We start from the raw sequence: 12,703 nt of genomic DNA, 5'->3' as shown, positions 1-12,703 counted from the left end.
ATTCAGCTCCTGGAAGGGTATATTCAGCCCTTCATTCTTCCACAGCAGATAGATTAGAGTCTGGATCTTTTGGATAATACCTTATAGCTCTGGCTGCTCTGTGGACATGAAAGATCACATGACACATTATGAAACTTTGCTACAAGGTTCTAGGCCAAATTTTACTCCTCCCTACCATTGTGCACTGTGCTATTTCCTTAACTACTGCTCTCCACTGCCAACATGGCTGTTTTTAAGTGCTGTCATGTGAAAACTATTGCTCATTAAAGTATCTAATTCCAACTATTTCAAAAAGTGAACTTTAAATTATTTAGGGTCAATCCTTGAGGCCTGGATATGCATTCTTACGGATCATGTTAGCCCCATATGATTCGTAAGCAGGGATGAACAATCTTGAAGGGGGCAGATGGCTAAAAATCAGTTCTTTGGGAGAAGTGTATACAGCCACCTTCAAAGGAAGGCTACCCCACCTCCCTCACAAGCCCAGAGTAGCTGTGGCATCAAGCAAGCCATGCAGTTTAGTCTGTTTCTCTGCCAGAGCACTGGGAAGGCCAGTATTAGGGGATGAATTGCACAGAAATAAATAAGCACAAATCAGGCTTAAATTAGAAAAGCACAATATATTCACAATATGGCTGTGAATCTACATTAACTATATGGAGTCTGATGTACAACTGGATTGTAGCAGAGGGCAATGGCACATAATACACAAACGCCACTTCATTACTCTATATATGGATAGAAATAGTGCAGAACCCTGTTAGCTATTTAGTCATAATGCACAACACAACTACTATTCTTACATTTATTTTCTTGTTAGTTATTTACTGGAGAATTATATGCTGTGCATATGTCTGTGTGCACGCATGCGCACTCACACCCCCACTCAAAGATATGCAGAAAGTTCACATTTTAATAATTTAGTTTCAAAGACTGATCATTTTCATTTACATTTTTACAACCTTGTCTTAATTTATAATATCCCCAAACCCTCTAAAATCAGGCTCTCTGTATCTTTGCTTTGCAATGAATTGAATGAAGACTTAGCAATCGGCAGGGAATTAGTGTACTTGTAGCACTGAACACATTCTCCCCCCTACTTTAATCAAAACTAGCAAGTTCAAAAGGGAAAAGGGGTAGAAGGAATTCCATATAATGCTGGCATAACTCTTCTGCTCCTTAACTGGGTTCATTTGTCTCCTGGCACCGGACCAAAAGAGTTTAGAAGAAGACTGAAGAAGAAAATTGCAAGCCATGCAGTACGTGTATTGGAACTGACATGTCTAATACGATATGATTCATGGACACTTTGGACTACACTAAATAAAGAGGTCTGACAGCCCACCCACTGTGGGCAGAGTGAATTACATTTTCTAATGTGAAGAGGAGATGCATAATAAAGAATACCACTGAATTGTGGTGAAGAAACCCACTTCAGTGTTAGCTCAAAATAATTTAAAAACATAACTTGCCCAGAGCAATTGATTTCCAGTAAGAAGTAAATATATATGAATATGGGGCTCATGAGCTGGTTTTCATTGCGTGACTATTGGACACCATTGAATTTACTGTATAACATAGATATGGAAAATCACCAGAAACCATTTAAGATTAAAGCTGAAATGTATAAAAACACACTCACCTGAAAGTTATTTTGGGAAGTTGGTTTGAATTTTGGGAGATTCCTATTTTATCCAAATGGGTTCATTCATCATTACCAAAATAACTGCATATGCAAATTGATCCTTACTTTGTTTAGAGGTGGGACCATCACCAAAGCCAAAATGCAGCATCCAAGCACTACCTACACTTTAAACCACCTGCAGTACTGAAAATACAGCCAACGTGCTAGATTTCAAGTCCTACATGAGGGCATTTTTTTCAGCAAGCAAAACTGTAGAAACAAAGATGGACCCAAACTAGAAGTTCAGATCCAGTTTGACAAGCAGGTGGATTACTGGATCTGAGATATTGGCTTCATCTATTACAAAGATAGGGACCAACTGTAAGTTTGGGGATGTTTCATGCTAGATCTCAAAGTTCAGGGATGCTGGACAAGGCTCAGCTAAAATCATGTGGCCAGACTAAGTAGGCAGATGTGCAGCGGGGACAGGGGAAGAAGAATCCTTTTTGGAACCAGTCTGTGGAGGCTCTTTCAGGCTAATAACTAAAGCAACACTTCACAGAATCATAGAAATGTAGGGCTGGAAGAGATCTCGAAATCCTCCCTCCAGCCCCCTGCACTGAGGCAGGATCAAGCAAACCTAGACCACCCCAGACAGGTGTTTGTCTAACCTGTTCTTAGAAACCTCATGCCCAGTCCCCATGCCCTGTTCTCTATGTACTGCTGAGGAATGGATTGCTGTATCATGCCTCCCCCCATGCTGACTTTCCCACTTGCATACTTTCACAGCAAAGGAGACCTTCATGACTGCAGAAGAGGAGCCAATTTTCCCCCTTAACTGAAGTGCTTGACTTCTGCATCCACATGAGAAAGAAATCTGAAGAAGGCACATTCCTGAGGAAAGAGACTATAACCTTATCCTCACAGTGGTCTCAAGAGTTCATCTCCACAATGGCCTGGCCATGAAAAATGGTTTTGACAGAAATTGAGAATCCTCCTGCACAGTCTGTGCAGGTGGTAAAATGGTTCTACTTGACCATTTGAACACAGAGCTCCATTGATCGGGAGCACTATTAATAATAAATTCTCTCTTTCCCAGCAACATGGACTTTATATCCTCTGGCTGAATGCCACTCTATCAAAGAGGAGGCATTCTGATTTGTTTTGGGACCATTGCACGCACACTTCTCAAAAGATAGATGCTGGCTTGTTAAGGAGAAATATACAGCAGTTTAAGCTTAGTTTAGATCACTAGTCTCAAGTGAATGTTTGTTCACACCAAGAAAACTGCAGACCTGCTTCCACAAAATTGGCAGTTTCTGTTCAGAGATGCCCAGGACTGAAATAAAAGAGATACTACAAATCTAGAATGAAGTGCATTGGCAGAGCTGTGTAGAGGTAGATTGTATTGCACCTGCCTGCTCTATGCCTGGTTCTCAGTCTCCCCATAATATTAGAATGCCAGGGGAAAGCTGCAGGTTAGGGGTGAAACCCTTTGGCAACAATGTCCGAGATGTAAGGGGTCACGGCTGAAATATTTGGGGCAAGTAGAGATCAAGTTTGAGGGGAATTTGCAAAACCAGGCCTGAAACAGCAGGGATATGACAGTTGAGAAGCAAATTGGCAACCTTTTGAGAGCAGCAGACAGGAAAAGCAGGAATGTAGCAGTTTACAGGTCAAGAATAAGGAGGAATAAAAGTGCTAGGTGGATCAGGACTGGAATAAAGGTGTGTATATCAGAAATCAGGTGTACTGGTGGAGCTGGGTGAAGAAGATTGCTGTACTAGAACAGAAGGATGTTAGTGGATTACAGCAGTGTTTCTCAACCAGGGGTACTTGTACCCCTGGAGGCATGTAGAGGTCTTCCGGGGGCACATCAACTCATCTAGATATTTGTCTAGTTTTACAACAGGCTACATAAAAAGCACTAGCAAAGTCAGCACAAACTAAAATTTCCTACAATGACTTGTTTGTACTAATCTATTTACCATACACTGAAATGTAAGTATAATATTTATTTTCCAATTGATTTATTTTATAATTATATGGTAAAAATGAGAACATACACAAATTTTAGTAACAGTGTGCTGTATTTTTATGTCTGATTTTGTAAGCAAGTAGTTTTTAAGTGAGGTGAAACTTGGAGGGTATGACAAATCAGACTCCTGCAAGGGGTACAGTACTCTGGAAAGGTTGAGAACCACTGGGTTACAGGTTCAGATTAAGGTGAATCAGAAGGGGATTGAATAGCTAAAAGGTATTGGACTACAGGTCACCCTTGAGGTACATTAGCAGAGGTATGAATACGCTCAGGACCAACATGGAGAAGATTTGGAATCAGGTTTGGCAGAGCTGTAGGTGAAAGGGGATGTCCATATCAGAATAGCATAGGTGCTGCAGATCAGTACAGCATCACTTTGGCAATGGTGTACACAGAGCCCTTGTGTGAAAAATAGCAGTGTTTGAAAGCTGTGGGGTCCTTGTACGGAAATACCAGGTTAACAATGAGATGCATTGGCAGAGGTGTAGAAGTCAGGTGCAATGGAACGGTGGTTAATATGCTGAGGAGGTGTACTGATGCTACTTTTTGATAAATGGAATACCATGGAGTGGTGAGCTGCAAGTTTATGTGCACTCCAGTAACTGAACACTATTGGAGGCATCATTTGCTTTACCTGAGAGGGGAACGTGTGGTTTCTTCCACTGCAGTGAGTGCTGTTCTAGACACTGACTACAACAGGCATTTAGGGAGATGGGAGATTCACATCCTTCTGTACACAACACACATGATCGCCACTGGCCAAAGATGGGTGTTGAAGTGAAAAAAATGGCATTATTCTACTCAAACCTCACCTCCCAGAGTCACAGTCCCATAATTTCTCATATGGCTCTCCATTCTAATCCTCCTCTGACAGCTCCCTGTTCCACCTTCCCTCCTGATCTTTCTCTGATTTCCACTCTTCACAGTTTACACACAAAGCTGGGAAGAAGGGGGAAGAAAAACGCCAGTACTATATACTGTGTTGCTGCAGTCAAGAAGGAGCCTCATGAGTATTACAGCATGGCTATTGTCAGCCTGACAGTAAGTCATGCCTTGGCATTTTTGTTACATCTTCCATGTGGAATTGGATTGGTTGTGAAAATATAGAACATCGCTGGATTTCAGAAATTAACTTCTTTCCAGATAAGTCTATTCTTAGCGCCAAAGGCTTTGAAAGTATGTCTTTTTATGCTAAGAACATTAAGCAAATCAAGGGTTAGGAAATGTACTTCATTTGGCATTGTATTATGACAAAACAATCTTTCTTTTGTTTTTATCATAGATATAAATCTAAACAGCATCAATTTGCAAGAGGGGAGGGGAGGAGAAGATAAATGCAGGAGACTTCAGATTCCTTATTTAACCTGTTTTTCCCCGCTGTCCAACCTCCAAAGCTCCAGGTCACAGCCACAATTGGCTGAGAAGAACTGGCTGAGGTTTCAAGTCAGCTGAAGGGACACAACACATTTCCCACATTCTCCTCTGAAAAGGTTTCCACAAATTTTGGATTAGGTTCTGTTATTTTATCTGACTCCGTTCGCTCCATCCCTCTTTACTAAATATGTTTGGAACTGTAGTTCTCCTCTGTGAAGAGATCCAATTTCAAGGTGACACTATTGCAGCTGCTATTCTGGAGCAGCAGAATGCAAAAGGGCACTTTTCACTCTACCAGGGAGCTGTCTCCCATGGTGGTGCTTAAAGATAAATATAATCAGCTTAGAGACGCTGTTATGTCTCCTGTTTTCTTCCTCCTCCTAATGGCTTGATGACTAGATCAATTGCTTAATCAGGTCAATGAATATTAACAAGAATATGGGCAACCTCTCTTAGCTGAATAAGGATTGAGCTGTCCTGTTTGTGTACTCTGCACTAGAGCTTATAGGGTGAATTTTCAAACTAGATAAAACAGTTATTGTCCTTAGGCACTTTCAAAAACAGTTGGTCAACACATGCTCCAGTCATAAGCCTCAATTTAGTGTCTTTTCACATCTCATTGTAGATTCATGTTTCTCTTCCATACCTAATCCTAGCTTAATTCTGCAAACTGCTTAGTACATTGAGTCACACCCTGGAAATCAATTGGACTACTCACAGAAGTAGAGCCTATTGCTTGATAAGAGGTATTTGCAGGATTGAGCTCTAAATCAGTAGCAACACCATGCCACTTTCCATATTCTTGCCTTGACTCCTACATTGCTGGAGGTCTGTATTTCATTCCTGTGCTGAACTTGGACAAGAGCCATTTTTTCCTGATACAGAGATGTCAAATCATGCTTCTTCTCATCCCTCTGACTGAATCAGCCTAACCTGCAAGTCTCTGGTCAATCCAACCTTCCTCAAAGTAGATTTTGCTGCCTATTTACTAGAAGATATTGGCTTTCTGCATTTTTACTAATCATTGTAAGGAGTTGATTGTCAGTGAAATGTGCCACAGAGAGCAAAGTGTCTTTATCCACAGAACAGGTAAAGCAGCAGTGAAAGCTTCCTTAAACTGTCCCAGCGATGTGCTTCAAGACTGGCCTGGAAAAAGATACTCCAGGGCTGAGAGGGCATTTCAGGGTTAATGCTTTATTCAAATCCTTATCTTCTCTGCTGGGATTGCAAACAAAGTAGAAAATTAGAACTAGTAGTCTTGGGATTTTGTGAGGTGCGCAGCTGTCCACTGGGAACTGCACTGAGACCCCTGACTCATTTTACATCTGTCACTGAGGGTATCTATCACACGGCACTGACTTTTGGTCTCAATAGCCATGGACAAGTTCCAAGCTAGAGATCTGGGAAGGAATGGCTCTATATTTCGATACCACGCTCCTGAGACACCCCTGGTTCCACAGGTTGTGACACAACTTCATTGTGCGAGAATGGTCCCTGTAATAGGGCATATTCCCACGGGGCTCCTGTGCTCTCAGAAAAAGTCTAAAGGAACTGTAATGAAGTATCTGGGGAAGACAAGAAACAGATTCCTCACAACATCTTCCCAGCTGCTCTCCCCAGTGCTCTTCCATGCTTCTTGACTTTAGCTGACCTTTTTGTCTATCTGCTGATCATGTGCTGTATTTGCCAACTTTATTTCTAATGTCTCAAACAGGAGCCTGTATCCCCCTGTTCCTGTATGATGTCACAATATAGGATATTGCATGGCAATGTTGTGATGCAGACTAGAGCTATATAAACACTTAACAGGTTTTCAGAGATCACCCTAAGGGAATCCAATCACTTGGTTAAAAATTGTTACTCTTTACAGAAGAGACCCAATTTGGCATAATCTTTTATGCCTTGACTGAAGGGCACATCCAGAAAATAGGCGCAGATCAGTCAGCTTTTCCCTTCATTTCCTCTTCCTCCAGCACCTCGCCTCTTCTTCGTGAGTTAACCGGGCCATATTCCTTTTAGTACTAATTCATAATCTTTCATTTAAACCATGGTTCTTACCTGTGACAACGCTGGGAATTTTAGACAGAAAGCTCTTGACTGTTCGGATGGGAACTCCACCTGCTTTGTCATCCTGCATTCTTGTAATTATATCTTCAATCTGGCAAGGGGGAAGGAAAGGATTACATTGGGTTTGCAAGAATAGTGACTATAGATACTCATAATGCTGATAAAGTATTGGCACCAGCAAAAATGAGGTGCCATGGAATCTTTTCATGTCATTTGCTAAGATTTGCTAAGCTATTCCAACTCCCTTGTCACTGGCGAGAAGGGGGAAAGGGACTGAAAATGTATTGATATGATTGGTTAATGCACGGTTTACATGAACAATCCTAGAAGTGGAAGACTAAGTTCCAGACATGTCAACGACTTCCATTTTTTCCTGTTGGGCCATACTTTGATTCCTTACTCAGTCAAAACTCCCACTGAAGACAGCTGGCCCAGAATAACTAATGCACTTCAAAGGTAAAAGTAAAAGAATTGGAAAAAAATGAAGCAAGTGGAAAAATGAAGCAAAATTTCAGATAGTTTCAGTTGCTCCTGGCATTGGTTGCCACATATTTGGGAATAGCTGCATCACACACTCATGGCTCCAGCACATAAATAATATAATCAATCCACACGTGACAATATTTATTTGTTGTTGACTGATAATGTGATAGGCCCTACACAAGGGGAAGAAAGTTCCTGTCCTGAAGAGCTAGCTCACAACATCCAACATCATTTCCCTCCCCCCTTATTCCACATGCCTCCCCAAAACAGTGGAACAAATCAAAGCTGAAGTTGCTTCCTTAAAAAGTGCAGTGATGTGAGTTACCTTGGGAGTTGGACAAATGGTGCTGTGCGCATTGCTGTACTATTCTTATTAGTTGGCATCTGACTAGAACGAGTTGAAATTTGTGTGCGCTCGTCTGTGTAAAAATTAGTGTTGATGAAAGGAGATACCAGAAAGAGAAGCTAGTATGTCTTTCTTATTGCCCTAACAGGTACACCATTGGTGGCAGCAGCAGCTCAAACTTTCTAATACTCCCTTCTCAACTACAGCTGTGTGAAATAATGGATTTTTTGGTTTGCTGGCAATTATGAAAAAAATAAAATTCATTTTGGTTCAGGTCAAAACCAAATTAAAATTTTTGTCAAATCAAGAAGTTGAAAAAGTCTTGTTTTTGGGTCAAATAAAACATTTAATTTCAACAAAACCTAGACATTTTGTTTCATTTTCAACCTTTTAAAAGATTTTTGGGACATTTGAAACATAAAATCCTTTCAAACTGATAAATCGAAACATTTCATTTTGAAAAAATGTCAAAATAAAATGTAGATTTTTTTTCTGAATTTTTGATCAAAAAGCAGTTTAAAGAAACAGACAAATTGGTAAAACATTTTGGCATTTTTTGTTTCAAAAGTTTTGGCTGATGCATTTTGCCCATCTCTAGTCTCAATCCTTACTCAATCCACACCTCTAGGAGTGGGAAAGGAATTCAGTTTTCATTCCCATCTTATTGCTAGCCTCTCTGCTGAAACTGCCTTCACAGCTGAGAATTTATGCCAATTCGCGGGGGGGGGGGGAGGGGGGTGTTTTTCGTGATGTGGAACACTTACAGTTACTGCTGATCTGGGCTCTTTTTGAATCAGCAATCTAGAGGGAGAATACTCTGCTTAATAATCACCTGAGCCATGCCACACACTCTCTCTCTCTCATTATCTACATGTCCAGTCTGCTAAATTTAGAGCATATTTTCCATATAGACAGCACGAAAGGAGAAAGGGTCAAGAGAAGATTAATCACAGACCAGTCAAACATTTCAGTAAAGGAATATAGTAGAATCAGGCTACTTTATTTCTCTATTCAGAATCACTGGTTTTGCCCCCACTTTAATACTAATAGTGGAAGAAAAGATGAGAATTGAAAATTCTGGTAGTTCTGCAGCATGCCTTCTAATTTAGCCACACACACACACATATGTTAAATTTAATTACATTATGGTCATTATTACTTAGCTGTTCAACTATATTAACCTCTTGGACCAGATCCTGTGAGCCATTTAGGACTAAATCTAGAATCGCCTCTCCCTTTATGGGTTCCAGGACTAGCTGCACCAAGAAGCAGTCATTTATGGTGTCTAGAAATTTTATCTCTGCATCCCAGCCTGAAGTGACATATATCCAGTCAACATGGAGATATTTGAAATACCCCATTGTTATTCAGTTTTCTATTTTTGTAGCTTCTCTAATCTCCCTGAACATTTCACAATCACCATCATCCTGGTCAGGTGGTTGGTAGCATATTCCTACTGCTTTACTCTTATTATTCAAGCATGGAATTTCTATTCATAAAGATTCTATGGTACAGTTTGAGTCATTTAAGCTTTTTAATATATTTAACTCTATGTTTTCTTTCACATAGTGCCACTCCCCCACCAGCATGATCTACTCTGTCCTTCCTATTTATTTTGTATGCTGGTATTACTGTGTGTGATGGTGTATAATTGGAACATGACCATTTGTATCATTAATACTGCCATGGTTAGACAATTGAAACACATCTTGTACAAAGTATATTGTGTAAGGTGTCAATGGAAGTTATGGTTTGCCAAGTATGATTATCCTGTTTATATGCATGTATCATTTTTGTATCTGAAGTGATGAACATATATATATATATATATATATATATATATATTTCAAGTGCATTTGCTCCTGGGATAACACCCACCAGGTAATTTATATCCAATCTGGCCAGCACATTCTGAATGAACTGTTCAAGTTGATGGCCCATTAAAGAACACTCCACTCTCACAATGGGCCATAGAAGAAGCTCTTCCTCACCTGGTGAGCCTTCCTGTGGATGCTTTAGCCAGAATGTGGGTAATGGCTGCTCCTATGAGTCATCAAGCCATGTAAGGGCATGTGACTTGCTCACATGACCCTGCATTCCATCTTGTGCCTGTAATTTTCCACAAACTAAGTCTGAGAGCAGAGGTGAAAGTAAGCCGGCCACCGGAGCCCCGGGGTAGCGGTGGCAGGGCTCCGGCGGTGATTTAAAGGGCCTGGAGCTCCACTGTGGTAGCAGCGGCTGGAGCCTCGGGCTCTTTAAATCGCCCCTGAGCCCTGGGGCTCCCAGCCACCTCTGCAGCTGGTAGCTCCGGGGGTGATTTAAAAGCCCCCAGGGCTTCCATTCACAGCCGGAGCCCTGGGGTCTTTAAATCTTGATTTAAAGGGCCCGCCTCTTCGGGTTGAGGCTACGCTCCCTGCTCAGGACTCTGGAGTACTGGTAAATCCTTTAAGTTACTTCCACCCGTGGCTGAGAGCTGTGTTTGGGACAGTGAAATTCCCTCCACATGGGAGAAGGTATATAAGACCCTGGAAGCATCTCCATTTTGCCTCTTTCCTGCTCTGATCTCTGGACTATGGACTTACGCTAAAAGAAGCATATTGACTATGGAATGAGGACTTTCCAATCTTTTGGAAGTTACCAGAGATGTTACAAGCCAGCCATCTTTGCTACAACATCATTGCTACAAACCTCATCCAAGAGCTTTGCAATGATTGTATGTATATGACTTCCTTAACCCTTTTAAATCTCTCCTCTTTCTTTTCTCTTATAAATAAACCTTTAGATATTAGATATTAAAGGATTGGCAACAGCATGATTATTGGGTAAGATCTGAGTTATACATTGACCTGGCTATGTGACTGATCTCTTGGCATTAGCATTTGTATACAAACATTTACAAAATTTGTCAATATTTACTTGTCTGCCTTCACGTGATGTAACTGAATGGGACTCTCTTTCATTTGACTGTTTATCTTTAGCTCCTACTTGTACTTTATAAACTTCTATCCTCTCCTCTTTATTAGGATATAGAGAATGCCTGTTAAGAGATCCTCCCTTATGGGATGTCTCTGTCCAAACTGTGTGCTCCTCCCTAACTGTCAGCTTTTCCCCACCTCTTAAGTTTAAAAACTTCTCTACTACCTTTTTAATTTTACATGCCAGAAATCTGGTTCGTTTTGGTTTAGGTGGAACCCATCCTTCCTATATAGGGTCGTCCTTTCCGAAAAGGTTCCCCAGTTCCTAATTAACCTAAAACCCTTCTCCCGACACCATTGTCTCATCCACACATTGAGACCCTGTAGTTCTGCCTAACTGGCCTGCACATGGAACTGGAAGCATTTCAGAGATGGTTACAATGGAGGTCCTGGACTTTCATCTCTTATCTAGAAGCCTAAATTTGGCCTCCAGGACCTCACTCTGATCTTTCCAAATGTCACTTGTACGTACACATATTACGACCCCTAGCACTGCACACAAGTCTGTTTAGATGTCTTGAGAGAGCCGCATCCTTCACACCCAGTAGGCAATTCACCATGCAGGTTCTCCCAGTCATCTCTATTTCTAGAAATTTAATCCCCCATTTATATTACCTGTCTCTTCCTGATAACTGGGATCCTCTCCCTCGGGGGGTATCCTCAATGTGAGAGAATACCATGACGTCTGGAAAGAGGGTCCTAACTATGGGATCATTTCCTTCTGCTCCAGTTTGATGGTCTTCTTCCCTGAGACTTTTATCCTCCTCAAAAGCACAGAAGCTGTCAGACTGGTGGTGGGAATGCTCTACTGTGTCCCGGAAAGTCTCATCTATGTATCTCTCTGTCTCCCTTATCTCCTCCAGTTCAGCCACTCTGGTCTCCAAAGCCAGTACTCAGTCTTTGAGGGCCATGAGCTGCTTTGCACCAAATGCACACATATGCCACCTGCCCACAATCATAATCATACATGTGATATTCAGTTCAATAAATTGGATAGCCCCTACTCTGCACAAATACATATAATTATTTCCAAAAGCCAAAATAACAGTAGGGTCTGATTGCTGGGGCAGTGGAAAACTCAAGTCCCTTCCTATTCACTCTAAAATTTGAGGGGATTCTTGCCCTTTTGAGGACATTCAATCTCTGTTTCCACCTGGAGACAATGGTGCCAGTTCTAGGGGGATTGACAAACTAAACACTAGTGCTGTGCAGATATCAAATATCTTCAGGACAGCCTTTTCTCTGATCAGAAGTCTGAGGCCTACAAGATGCCCCCTGTCCATGACACATCCAAGGCTCCTCTTCTACCAATTATGGATGTTTAAAATATTCATGGTCCCCCCTCGTTACACTAGGAGTTGGAGTTCTGCAATTCTTCCATTCCCTTTGGAATGCGGTTCTGATGCCTAGGGGATACTGGATGCCCCTTTTTCACAGTGCTTACATTTTCCCTATGCTTTCCTTAAGATGGATGGGCAGGAATGTAATCCTTGCAAAAAACCTCTCTCCACCACAATGACAGACTGAAGCATTATAGCCATGAACCTGGATGATTTCCTCTTAACTTTAGAAGCATTTTAAAAAAAAATCTCAAGTCAACTTTGATTTGCAGGCTCCACTTCTACATTTTAAAAATTAATTTAGTTCCAAGGTTTCCTGGGGTTGTAAGGCAGTCTTGCCTATTGCAGATGCTGAATTTGATCACCATTTTTTTAACCTCAGGCTACTACATGAATGAACTACTCACCCCTTGTTTATATATTAATTTTTAACTGACACATGCACTGGTGAAT

At 41.2% G+C, this 12,703-nt stretch overlaps 1 protein-coding gene across 5 annotated transcripts in view; it reads right to left on the bottom strand.

Moving 5' to 3' along the window:
- RGS6 (regulator of G protein signaling 6) overlaps positions 1-12,703 on the bottom strand; it is a 526,529-nt gene that overhangs the window by 178,878 nt on the left and 334,948 nt on the right. For 4 of the 5 annotated variants that reach the window (XM_048853871.2, XM_048853873.2, XM_075129659.1 and 1 more), the window contains exon 3: positions 7,098-7,197. The exons of the other annotated variant lie outside the window; for it this stretch is intronic. In XM_048853871.2, coding sequence (XP_048709828.2) covers positions 7,098-7,197 — 100 coding nt within the window. The remainder of the gene's footprint in view (positions 1-7,097; positions 7,198-12,703) is intronic. 5 annotated transcript variants of the gene reach the window in all.

The sequence above is a fragment of the Caretta caretta genome, chromosome 6 (genome assembly GCF_965140235.1).
Source record: "Caretta caretta isolate rCarCar2 chromosome 6, rCarCar1.hap1, whole genome shotgun sequence".
NCBI classification, from domain to species: Eukaryota; Metazoa; Chordata; order Testudines; family Cheloniidae; genus Caretta; species Caretta caretta.
The sequence above is the reverse complement of the archived record's forward strand: the minus strand, read 5'-3'. Positions and strand labels throughout refer to the sequence as shown.